This window comes from Astatotilapia calliptera, chromosome 7 (assembly GCF_900246225.1).
Source record: "Astatotilapia calliptera chromosome 7, fAstCal1.2, whole genome shotgun sequence".
Taxonomy (NCBI): domain Eukaryota; kingdom Metazoa; phylum Chordata; class Actinopteri; order Cichliformes; family Cichlidae; genus Astatotilapia; species Astatotilapia calliptera.
In genome coordinates, this window is record NC_039308.1 from 29,433,849 (window position 1) to 29,447,120 (window position 13,272).

At 38.9% G+C, this 13,272-nt stretch overlaps 1 protein-coding gene across 3 annotated transcripts in view; it reads right to left on the reverse strand.

Moving 5' to 3' along the window:
* Window positions 1–13,272, reverse strand: part of il11ra (interleukin 11 receptor subunit alpha) — a 52,617-nt gene that overhangs the window by 2,590 nt on the left and 36,755 nt on the right. For 2 of the 3 annotated variants that reach the window (XM_026174231.1, XM_026174230.1), the window contains exons 2-10: window positions 12,069–12,165; window positions 8,029–8,095; window positions 6,161–6,327; window positions 5,385–5,499; window positions 4,442–4,602; window positions 3,179–3,342; window positions 2,565–2,709; window positions 2,212–2,304; window positions 131–233 (exon numbers count right to left, since the gene is read on the reverse strand). In XM_026174231.1, the coding sequence (XP_026030016.1) occupies window positions 131–233; window positions 2,212–2,304; window positions 2,565–2,709; window positions 3,179–3,342; window positions 4,442–4,602; window positions 5,385–5,499; window positions 6,161–6,327; window positions 8,029–8,095; window positions 12,069–12,165 (1,112 nt within the window). Of the gene's footprint in view, window positions 1–130; window positions 234–2,211; window positions 2,305–2,564; window positions 2,710–3,178; window positions 3,343–4,441; window positions 4,603–5,384; window positions 5,500–6,160; window positions 6,328–8,028; window positions 8,096–10,860; window positions 11,009–12,068; window positions 12,166–13,272 lie in introns of those variants that run through there. The other variant, XM_026174232.1, reaches the window with a different exon arrangement.

The window sequence follows — 13,272 nt, forward strand, 5'->3', positions numbered from 1 at the left end:
AGAATGCCAGGCTATCCAAAAAAAAAAAAAAAACAAAGAAAAAAAATGTTACTCAAACTAAAACAGAGACACAGACCACACAGTCATGGACTGTGGATGTGGGATATGCCTGTGTGTGTATTTTTCTTACCACACAACAAAGATGAGGGAAAAGATGGTGGTGAGGATGACCACTGAGAACAAAACCAGGAGAATCACCAGACCTAAATTACCTTCATCCCCGTGTTTAGAACCTGGGTGGGAAGAGAAGAGGAGCAGAGGAGAAGGGAGGTTCAGCAAAACAAGCAGGGTGGGAGGTACAGAGAAGGACAGATGACAGAATTCACACAGGACATTGCAGAGAGACGAACGCACACATGATGGAATAAGCAGATGTAAAAGTGCAGTGAAATAAATACAATAAAAGTCCAAATTGGCATAACATGGGGAGAAAAAAAAAGAAGTTTACACATCTATGTGAGACAAAAATGGAAAGAAAAAAAGCTGTGTGTGTTCCTGGATTTAATTACTCCCTGGTGAGAAGCTAATTTGAAATCTGCCATTATGGCTTTTCATCCAAACATGCATTTATTATACTGAGAGGAGTAAACAACTCGCTTTCACATACACAAATGAGAGAAAACATCAACCCGAACTGTAAAAGTACCAACACATCCAAAAACGAAAAAGCAAAAGTGCATATTACTGACAGCATTAAAAGGTGATTTATGAGCACATCTGCAAACGACAGTGCTTTCTCTCACACGCTGACACAAATAGAAGAAGACATCTGCTTCACAGGACACCAGTTTAAATAATCCAACAGCACCAGTCACAGGCTTTTAGCCTGTCCTCCACTGCCAAACCTGTAGTTGTCTCCTTGTATATACTGCGTGTGGGTGGGTGTATACTTGTTGTGCGTATCCTGGATGTGTATATTTTAGACGGCATGCTTGCAGCTGCAGGCTGCTTTTAACTCTGTTTTTTTCCCATGTATACCTGAGCTTGCCATGTACTTTGCTTTCATCCAGTGTGCACACAGCATCGTAGAAAACATGACAACCCACAGGTGCCAATTACTGCAATTATATGTAATTTGGTGATGAAGCCAGGCACAAGCTACTTGCACTGTTCTATCAAGTAACAAGTAATAACCATAATAAATGCCTTCCTAGAGATTGCTGCTGCATCAATGCCCGATGAGCCTTCTCAATGCCACCAAAACACAAGGTAAAAACATCTCGTCTTGCGCTTATTAGGCTATGATTCGCATAGTTCAGTGGTTTTCAATCATTTTCATCTAATATATGCTCAAAAAAGGGCCAATAGATACACTGAAGGACACCTACATCATTAAAAAAACATATTTCTCTTTTTTCCCCTCTATCTCAGTAACTGTTCATCTGATCCACTTCAAACTTGTTGGGCATGTTACTGGAAACTGGAGTAAGTGCAGTATCAAGTGCACTTAAAAATCACTTGGACAAGAGGTGCTCATATTTTGGCTAAAAATTGTTCTCTGATAGTAGTATTTCCTCCACAGTGACTGCTGTCTACCCCATGCTATGTGTGAGGGGGAGGAGGAGGACCACACATACACACAAGGGAAATGTATAATTGGCTGTCTTTGTGATGACATCGCAGACATTAACGCATCCCCATGCCTCTTACCCTTAAGTTTGACAACCACAACTAAGTGCCAGACTACTCTCCGAACCTAACCCGGAGTCTGGGACTCTCGAGTTAAAAATGTCTTATGTTTTGTAAAACTTTTACAAAACATAAGGTCAGGCCATCCACACTAATTCAAGGGGCTATTGGGTCAAAGAACCAGAAAGACCTTTCTAAGTGCTATAGGAAAGCAAAATGCATATATAAACATAATTTTCATTCTACTGCTATGTGTTTAATTCCTCTAATAACTGTAAATAATGCCTCAGCTTCTCAGCTGTTGAAGATAACTGAGTAAAATCTAGACAGAGGGAGAGCGGAAAAAAACAATCTGCTAAAAACATGCTAATAAATGAAAATCATTTATGGTTAAAATTACTTAGTAATGAAACGGTAATAGCAACTGTTACAGAGCAGGTCTAATATTAGTAGTGCTAAAAGGGGTTGTGGTAATTGTGGTAGCAACCTAGGTGGTGTAGTACTAATCTAGTGACATTAGCTGCACTCTAGTTGACCCCCAACATAGCTGATTGTAATAACAGTTTTCATTTGGTGTCTTACCCCGTGACTTTGGAGTGGAGGCTTCAGGCTTTGATTTGGTTGGGAGAGTAAAGATGTCCTCTGGCTCCACATCAGGCTCAGGGGTGGTATAGTCTGTAAGGCAAACACAGGCCCAGAGTAAGTTTTTTACTTCAGTCAGTAGACAGGAATAGTACAAAGCCTTTAATAAAAGTTCTAATACTACTCTTAACTGAATGTGATTCAACTTTAAGTGTATTTAAAGATAATTATTTGATCGTGTTACCTTTTAATCAAATCTATATAATGCCTTAATTTATTGATCGCTTTTTGCATCGTAAATTTACTCTCAAAATAAAATGACTGATACGGACTACTTTAATTTTTCCTCCTACCTTCCCAGGGCCTGCCGAGTAGCAGAGGAGACCATTCACTCCACTGGCTCTCCGCGTTAATTTCATCACGGGTTCGGACCTGAACCTGGTGAAGGTGGCCTGCCAGAGCGTCCCATATTACAATTGAATTATCCAAAGAGTAAATCTGGTTAAAAAGAGAGAGAAACATGTCAGGGAAGGAGCACGCACACACACACACACACACACACACACACACACACACACACACACACACACACACACACACACACACACACACACACACACACACACACACAAACAAGATGGTAGCAGTCAACTTGGAAAGTTAAAACAAAGAAACCGCAATGCAGAAGTTCATGACCAACACTTCCCCCCTTGTGTTTAGCTGTAGTGTGTTTAAAGTGACCTACCAAAACAAAAACCGTGAAACAATTGTGCGGCTTTTAATGTTTTATCTCAGTTTATAAAAGCAGAAAGTTGTGCTTTATCAGTTGGAAATCAAAAAATTATTTTCAACTGCTGGTAAAATATTTGAAACATTTTTTATATTTTCTCCAATGTGCATGTTCAAGTTTATTCCTAACTACAACCCCATCGACATTGAAGTGAAATCAACGGTCTTGCTTACGAACCTCTGACCAGAACATAGAGCCCTGTGGCCTATATCTGATATGAAATATCAAAGGAAAAGCATCATGCTGGGGCCAGGAAGAGGGAAATCTCCATGAGATCAGTAGCTTCTTTGGATACCCTCCAAGTTCCTTCACCAACACTGACTCTGGAGGGTCTGGTTTTACTGGAAAACACAGGATTAAATCAAATTTGATTAAGTATTATATTTTGTTATTTTCACTGGGCAAAAAACATACAAAATCTCTCATGCTGTTTTACTTTGATGTTACTATTGGTGATCAAAAACTCTAAAATAATGACGTTAATGAAATAAAGTATGTTGAAACAAAATCATGACCTGGTACAACTGGTACAATGAATCCAATTTAACTTCAATGATTTCATTAACTATTGTCATTGTTTTAAATATTGCCCTCACCTGTGTGTTAAACAAAAATGCAGAGAATGGGAAAAATGGTGAACAACATCTAATGGCCATTCACAGATCTCAAACAGCTATGAACGCCTCTATTCGAGAGCAGTGAAAATGTAGACAGTGATTGTTAGGTAGTTTTTATTGTTTTATTTGCTTATTCTTCAAAAGTTATGTTATACATATTTCACCAGACACAGTTTTCTGTAGAAACAGGAAGCTGACCCTGTGACACTGGCATTTACCGCAAGAGACCAGTACAGAAATACATATCCGCAGAAGTTGACTTGCATTATATTATTCTTAGAAATTGACCTGCAACACACATACTCTGTGACACACACACACAGCTTACACACAGACAGCATCAGGACCTGCGTAACAGGAAATGTGATTATATTTGCATATTGACGATGTAACCTATAAAAATAAACGAATACTGCAGTTCGGGGTGATTCGCTCTGAGCTTTTCACCCGTGCAGCACGTTAACCTACACAAGTGTCTCAGTGTTGTTTATTCACCTGACTGTTTGTTAACTGTAAATCTTTGACAGTGATGCAGCAAAACAGGATGAATTAGGTCATAATATGAGAATCACAAGGGCATGGTCATAACAGCAGTAACAAAGACAGGCGTGTGTCATTAGATATCATGATGCATTGTCTTCTGTACACACCAGTTTGCTTTAACTTTACCTGTGCATGTGTGAAATTCCACTTTGTGTTCCCAGAATTTGTTTTGTGTGTTTATTCATAATGCAGGTAATATTTTGGAAATGGGAAAAAAATCCTTAAAATGTAATGTATATATGAGGTCTATATTACACAAGTGTGTTTAGCGTGATCTTACATAGCTCGTGTAATTTAACACTGGCAGTTGTATTCTTAGACCCAAGTGCATTCGTCTCTGTGATTCTAAGGGTATGGATGGGCTGCCAGAAAGCAGGGTGAACTACATCGCAGTGCTTCTGGGTGACGTCCACGATGCATGGGCTCCACTCTTTACCATTGCTTAAAAACACACAAAAAATGCTATTTAGAGTTAATGACAACTGAAATATGTGATAAAAACAGCAAAGATAGTACAACCAATTCACCACAGCTCAATACTGAAGCCTCTAAATAAATGTCAGGCTGATATAAATGTAGTGTGTACATGTCAGCTCTGAGAGTCTGTTCCGCCAAGGCTTATGGTGTTTACAGTGACCAGATAAAGCTGTGTAGTGTGTGGTCTGTAAATTCCAGATGAATTATTAAGAATCAGTCTCTTCTAGTGTTTCCCAATAAGAATTTTTTCGAAGTGTGCCAAACATTTACCAGTGAGACAAAAGATAAAATGAACAGAAATGACAATGGCACAAGTGAAATTATTTACCTCAACAGCAAAAAGGTAACAGATCTAATAGCCCTTTTGTGGTTCAGTGATTCAGTATGCTTACATCTCAGAGTAGAAAAGTCATATTGTGACTGTATTTGTTTACACTTATTATTTATTTGTTGAATTGTCCACCAGCTGAATGTCTAATCTTTACTCAGCAGTCCTTAAGAGTCAGTCTTGTTCCTGCTAGTGTCTACTGCAGTCCATGAAAACACTTTAAATGTGTATTGTTTCCTGTTTGAGAACACTACAGTTTGCAAAGGTATGCGTGCCCAGCTTAAGAGCCATATGACAAGTTGGAGGAAGAACAGCAGACTCAAAGAAGGATAATTTGATATATACTATATATTAGCATACTACTCAAACTATACACACTGCATTCAAAATTCAACTCTGTGCAGTAACTAGCTCTTACCTGAAGGAGGCATTATACTCTGCTGGCAGAAAGGTCTTTACAGTTTCTACCCAGGAGCAGCGAACATGTGTGTGATTGGGCACTTGACAGGAAATGGTCAGCCGCCCAGGGGGATCTGGGGAACAGTAGTAAGGCATAGATCATTTTCAGGATAGAAAGGGAGTGATGTTTTTCAGAGCTCTGTTATAAGTTGTTATATATTTTAAAGTTTATATGGCTTGTCTTCAAGTCTAAAATTAACAGCTCGGTGTCTGTGCCCTAGTTTCCTGCACATTAACCAAAATATTGAATGACCAGTACCATGGAAAAATTCCCTGAACTTCAAAAGGAAGCCTACTTAGGGAGATGCTTCCTGTGCAAGACAGTTATAGGAAGTGGGAGGCAATTTTGTCTAATTGATAAACGATAAGACCAGTTTCCTCTGAGGACCAGCATTGGTGCTCTGATTATCACTGTTTCAGTAAGTTGTCCTGTTAAATTCCTTCATTAAAAATGCAGATCCAGAGGGAAATAAAAACATGTTGAGATAAATTTGTAAAAGAAATGAGAATTTCTCAGGGGCACAAACATAAACTTCCTCTAAGATCTGTAGGGGATTGGGAGACTTACTGTATACATGGGGCCTGTAACACAGGGATGCAAACAGGTTTCTGCTTAGAAAACTGAATTTTTGAAGGCTGCAGTCCCATGCCAAAAGACTAGATACAGAACAGACCTTTTTAATGGTGCTAACCCATAAATTAAGAGCAAGCTTAACAAGTCACAGGAACACTTACGGCCCAGCCTGAGTTTTATAGAACGGAGGAGCCGCCCACTGTTGTCATAGCAGCTGTAGGTGCCCTGCGCTGAATGGTTGACACGCAGCAGGACTAAGCTTCCATTTGGTGTCACTTGATGCCATGGTAACACTGCGCTGTGGCTGAGATGCCACGACACAGGTAACCTAGTCAGGGACATGTTAGACTTTGGTTATTATGCTTTAGGGGACTTTATCTCAACTCCAATCCTAGATTAGAACAATAACAGTAAGCACCTAATATTAAAAACATACATGTTACAACATTCATTTATAAAGAAACTACAACTAACACAACATCAGTACAGGTTATATTACATTCATTTTTATTGTGCCAGCCCCCCTTTTGTTTAAAATAAAGAAGTACATCTTATTACTTTTTTTGAGCAACACACTACTTTCTTCTGCTATGTAAGTCAAACAATAACAAAATGCACAGTTTGTTGATGCCATTAAGAAGCCGTCCTTATTCATGTCAAGTCATGTACATTATTTAGCTGCATTATGACAAGAAAGGTGCAAGTAAAGTTAACCAAATTAATGATAACTGTTAACTTGCAGCTATTGAAGCCAATAGTAACTGTATGGGCAGAAAACTACTGTTAAACACGCCAGTGCTTCACTCAAGCATGACAAAAACAGGATGAAGGCACATACAATACACTACAGGACAATGAACAATTTTAGCAGTAGAGTAAAGGCATGAATATACCTGAGACTGACCATTTGAGCAATTAGGTATACGCCATAAAAAGATAAGGTTTCTATAGTCCTGTGGACGACACAGTATATGTTCGTATAATCAACTAATTCTTCAGAATCTTTTCCTATGGAATTTGCTGGCATTATGCTTCAGTTATGTGTAGTATCTTATTTTTGTCTCATCTCTGTAAAGCTTACGGGTTTTTCTTTTAAGTAAGATATCTGCTGTTAAGTTTCTTTGTTGTAATTAAGGCCTCGGTTAAGCAGGCCTAAAGACCACTTGGCAACCTCCAGTCACTAGTGAAAAATATATTCCTATTGGCTGGCAAGTGGTTGTTGGCTAAAATTGGTTGAGGAAGGAGTACTAAAAACCTCCTTGTGATTGCTTTGGTTGCTAGAGGATTGCCGCATTCACCCATGGTTCACCCAAGACCCTGGCCTATCTGCACCAAACCACCAAATTGTAGTAAAACTTGAAAAATTGTGCTTTACAGCTGAAACCAGCACATTTAAAAAGGTGCAACATTATATTTTCCTGATTTGCACTGCATCTTAGCAAGTAAGTGGCAAGTCTTTGTGTGTCAATTCGATGTCTACCCTACATACTACAGGAAATAGCAGCAAACTGAAGTGACCAAAGTAATCAGAGGAGGTTTTGGGGGCATTAACATGTACTTCTTTGCAATGAATTTAACCTGGCAAAAGCAAGCAATTTCCTGCAACCGCTCTGGGAATACACGCACAATTCCCCAGCGACCAGTGGTTACCAGTGACTGACTGGCCTTAAGCCAATATGACTGAGGCTTAGCGATTGAATTCACAGCACACTCCAGCAACCACTCTCGAAACAGCTTCCCTAATGACCCTAATGGTAGTTAACAGATGGCCGCAAACTGGTTTCTAGGCCGATGACACTGGGGACTATGGCAAACTTCTTTTGACACCAACATTAAAAATGAACCTTCTGAGTAAGAAAATAACTAAGAAAAACAATGAGTCTAACAGTTTTTCAGTATATCAATTAATATCATCAAAACCTTTATGACAAATTTGCTCTGCGTGCAAATGCATGGAGATGCTATACTGAACAACTCTTTCCAACACCACAACAAGTGTGCTAGTGTGTTGCTCTTTTTTCTTCCTTACCTGATTTCCGAATTATTGCATGCCAGTGTCACATTCGACTCCAAGCGCCCATACTGCTCGCCTGACACTGCAAACACAGACATCGCATAAAATATTAAAGCACTGTGTTGTCTGGCTTGCAGTATCTGCACATTGCACAATCTAACATACCATGTGTCAGCATTGTCTGTATTAATGTGATTCAAGCGGCACCATTTACAGTATATTCTGCCGTGTCACAATAACATGACCATACAAGGCAAGGGATCCTGCAGACACCAGGCTGAGGAGACTTTGGCTCACAGTATAAAGCTGCTCCATCATTAAAGTAATATTACTGTGTATCAGCAAATCCAATCTGGGAGCCATTTAATAATGGACAGAGGATCAGTGAAACGTTTCACCAAAATACCAGGAACATCCTGTCGTACTGGCTTCTACAAAAGGAGACAGTACGGCAGGTCGTGTGAGAGTTTTAAACTTGGAAGTGCTGTAATATGAAAAGTGTTCACTTTCTACAATATGGAACCTTCAATTTTCTTGTTGATAACGCTCACTCATTGATTACAGAAGACTCAAAATCACCTTGGTTTCCCAGTCTTAACTTCACAAAGACACAGTAACATATTTCACGGTGACTTGTATTTATTTCTATTTCAAATTACTGCTGTATTGAATAATGGAGATAACTTTAGTTTTATCTGCTGAGATTTTTTAGGTTTTATCTCTGATATCCTCCTCTTCACCAGCTTTGCTGCAGCTATGCTTTAATCCATAGACAACTATGGCAACCTAACAGTTTAGGGCTTTTTGGTATATTATTTATTAAACAATGTAAGATTAGATACAGATGTAACCTTGTAGTTTTAAAGATCATTCTCCAATTTAAATCCAGCAACAATGGATACTAATGACTCTGGATATGAAATTTTGATATCAGTAATATTCTTTGTAATCTGCAAAACTACAACATGCTGTCACACAAAATTGCAGGGTGGTGCAGATTTGAAGGAATACTAAGACTAGTGTATACCTGAGCAAATATTTGAGGTGGCTGTAGTGATTTGCAAACTTGATACACTATCTCCAGTATGAGTATCTGTGTGTATGTTTAGCTTGGCTACAAAAAGTGAATGCCAGCATTTATAGTAGATTCAGTGTGAAGGAAAAGAAAAACAAAACAAAAACACTGACTGCCAGTCTGCCACGAACACACCTTCATTAATGTTAACCTCAATCACTCAGGCATGCATACTCCCTGCCGACCTCTCCTCCCTTGGTAGCAAACAATCTACCCCAGGTTTGTGATTCTGCATTTTCCATTAATTCAGCTTTTTTTGTATCTTATTATCTTGTAACAAACTTAATAAAGTGGCTTCATTAAGCTGAAACCTCCTTTTATGTTCAGAAATCACATGGAGAAGAAGAGGCATCTACTATATGTTGTTACATATATTATTTTTCCCCCTCCCATAACAACTGCGTATGCCCTTTGGGGACCAACTAAGTAAATCCTAAATTAAATTTGACACATACTCAAGATGACGACTTTACTGACAGCAGTTTCAATATTTGGTTTTCACTGGCACTCCTGCTGTTAGTAGCTGTGCAAAATGAGACCGCTGGGAAAAGAGGAACAATGATCCACAGTGACTTTGTGGTTGCATTTATATTTTTGAGCGTAGGAGATAAATGCTCAAAGAGGAGAGTACAAAGCTGAGTGACATTAGAAACAGAGCTGTGATAGAAAGATACATCTAAAACTTTCAAAATGAGAAAAACGCTCTCCAGTTTCAATAATGGAAATAAAAATAAGCCTGCATCTTGTTATTTACGGTTTGAATTAATTTGATCAGTTTAATTGCTCTTCAATCAACAACTTAATGAGTAAGATCTGGAAACATTAAAAGAAAAAAAGCTTGTAAGGGTTCAGGCAAAACTCAAACAAAAAAAAAATCCAAAAAACAAAACTACAGATTTCTGAAAAATAAATAAATACTTTACTTTTACGATTGCTAGATCAAGGTCTTAGAGACTTGAAGGCACAGAATCCAAGGTGTTTGAAGTACAGACTGACATATCTGGAGTCTTTAATGATTTGGCGTGCCATACCATCAACCGATGTTGGTGGTGGTTGGTTTTATCCAAAGTCTAAAGCCAACTATTTCCTTTTCCAGTAGGACTTGGCATTTCCCCATGGTGCCCAAACTACTGCCAAATTGTTTCCTGATGTCACTACTGTGCTTTGTTGGACAGCCAGAGGTATTTGTCCGAAAGATGAGAAATAACCAACTCCAAAATACAGGTGAGCTAAGGTATGTTATCAAAGCTACCCAGCAGTGATTGAGTGATTCATGGTAAAGGAGCCACAAGCAAATAAGACATACTTTTTAGAAGTTATATATTTCTTTATTGTAAATCCTTTTTTGATTGATCTTAGTAAATGTTCTAATAATCTGAGATAATTGATTTCTAATTTCCATGTGCTATAAGTCATAATTATCAAAATAAAAGAAAAGATATGCAACATTTCAATTTATGTGTAATGAATATATTGCATTGCAATTTCTTATTTTAATTATGCATTTCGACTTTCCACCTTGATTAGATACGTGTGCATTGTGCAGTGAACAGAAAACAGGGAGAAAGCGTGTGAGGGCATACATGCACCAAAGGCCCTCGGGTCCAAGTTGAGATTGGGCTGCTGCATTTAGCCTTTTGGGATATGGGTACCTGCTTAACCTGCAAGCTAAACCAGTAGCCATTTAACTGTAACTTCTATATAAAAAGGTTTAATCATTCAACCCCACTTGTGTCCATATAACAAAACAAGCGTAGTAGGTTAAATATTACCTTTCACCTTTATCTTTTCGTATTGTTTCATCTTCTGTGTAATACTTTCCTTCCCTCCACTTTTGTTCTTGTAGAGCCTCTCCCAACAGCTTTACCCAGATTTTCTTTTCCCCTTCAACCACTGAAAACACACACACACACACACACACACACACACACACACACACACACACACACACACACACACACACACACACACACACACACACACACACACACAAATCCTCCCTCTGTTTCTGCGTTTGTGAGTGTGTGAGCATGTATGTGTCCTACCCGGGGCCTTGGTGCAGCTCAAAGATTTGGCTGGTCTGAATGTGTGTATTCATGTTTTATTGGCAGTGAAGTACATTATTCCCCAAACCCGCAGCGTTCCACTCATATCTGATTCTGCCTCTGGCAAGAGGACCCAGACATGTGCACAGGCGCACACAGACATAAAACCACACACATAAATGTGCATTTAAGTACACATACCCACATACATGGACACACGTGCATAGGCACACACACACACACACACACACACACACACACACACACACACACACACACAGGAAGGTTGCAGGTCTCTCCTAACATTGAAATCCGATGGCAGGGTGGACACAGAAATTGCAAGCTGTGTGAAACTTAGTATTTTCCAGACAATAAAAACTGAGTGTGGAATTGCTGCAGGGAAAAGAAGGGGAAAAAAGGAGAACTGAAAAGGAAACATTTTGACAGTTTCAGCTGAAGGTCTATGGGCAAGCTGTTCATTTTGTTGGAGTAATTAAGAAAAAAAGAAAGTGAGAAAGAATCTCAATGCTGTAGAAATCTGTGCACTAAGGCCAAAAAGGCTCAACAATAAAATTCTTGTTGGAACAAAAGTGAGTAATGAGACTTTCTCTGGTCACGGCTCTTCTAACAATTTCATTTTTCATAGTAAATGCACTGGGTTTAAAAAAAAAAAAAAAGAAATTAAAAATATGTTTCCTTCTTCCATTCTGTTGCAGGAGCTTTATATCTCACAAGTACTTGCAGTCAAGATAAGTCAAGAGCACCCAAAATAGCTGACACAGGAATCTGTCCCTGATCCTTAACACAATATGTGTGTAAGTACATGTGTTTGCACATGAATTTGAAAGTGCACTGTCACAGATCTTCTTGTTAAAACAGAAAAGGTCTTTCCGCAAAGTGTTCAAATGCAGTTTGTGTGTGCGCATGTGTCTCACCTTCATCGGTCCAGATCTGAGCACAACTGGGACACAGTGACCACGATAAAAACCAGATGACTGTCAGACACACAGGGCTGAACAAAAGGCCTGGCATCTAGAAAGAAAGAGAGATCGAGTCAGGAATAGAGGTAGCATTATGATTAGGAGTTATTTTAAAGCATTAACATGAGCAGCAGCAGCATTATCATCATCATCACCTCCATTCTGGGTCCATTTTGTACTAGAAAATTGGTATGAAAACAAAAATGTGCCCATAAACAACCTGAATTTTCCATTTCTTTTGTCAGTTTCCTCACAGCAGAAACTACATACCGATGTATAAATGGCTTAGAAACATGTTCCATGCAATTACTTGACAAATCATGCCGTACATGCTTCTTCCTTATTACTGAAAATTCAGTATCAGAAACTATCCAAGTCCAAAAATGCATAGAGCCTGGCCAAGACCACTGTTTGCCTCCATCTCTCAGTGGTGGAACTGTTGAGAGATTTTTTTCTCCTCAAAATTAAAAACAGATTTCCCAAATAAAACAAAAGTGAAAATATGTTGGACAAGACTCTAGGTTTCCATTTGCCAAAAAAAAAAAAGATCGTCAGCTCCACATGTGTTGGAGAAGTCATCTATCTTCAAGTTTTCTATAAATTCTCCATTTCTTTTCCCAGATGTTCTGAATTTAAGACAATGAAGGTTCAGTGTTTAGGCTCCAATCACTGTGATGATTGGAGCTAAAGTCTAATTATCTGCTGGCATTCTTAAACTAAGATATGAGGCATGATGATGTCTGCATCTGCACTGTTGGCATGCTACATTTCCTAATTAGCACTACATGCAAAGTACAGCTTGATTGCAATTTAGCATTGTGTATAAAATTAAATCTATAAAATTTTTGGAACACTATTAAGTGTATTCAAGAGGCAAAGCATGGTGCAGCCGTGCCACCCGTCATAGCTAATTGACATTGCTTTAAACTGACGGCTGCCAACCACGAATGTCTCATTTTGTAAAATGCCAGTTGCCTCGACTCCTATCTCCTCGCATCTCTTCCTCCTGTGTCTGAGGTAGGAGGGACTGACGCACACAGAGAGGAGGCGAGGGGAAAAAAATCAAATATGTAGAAACTGCGAAATGAGATAAGGGGATGATACTCTCTAAAAACTTCCTGTTGGAACTTTCAGAAACCAGATCATTTCAGCAAACCCT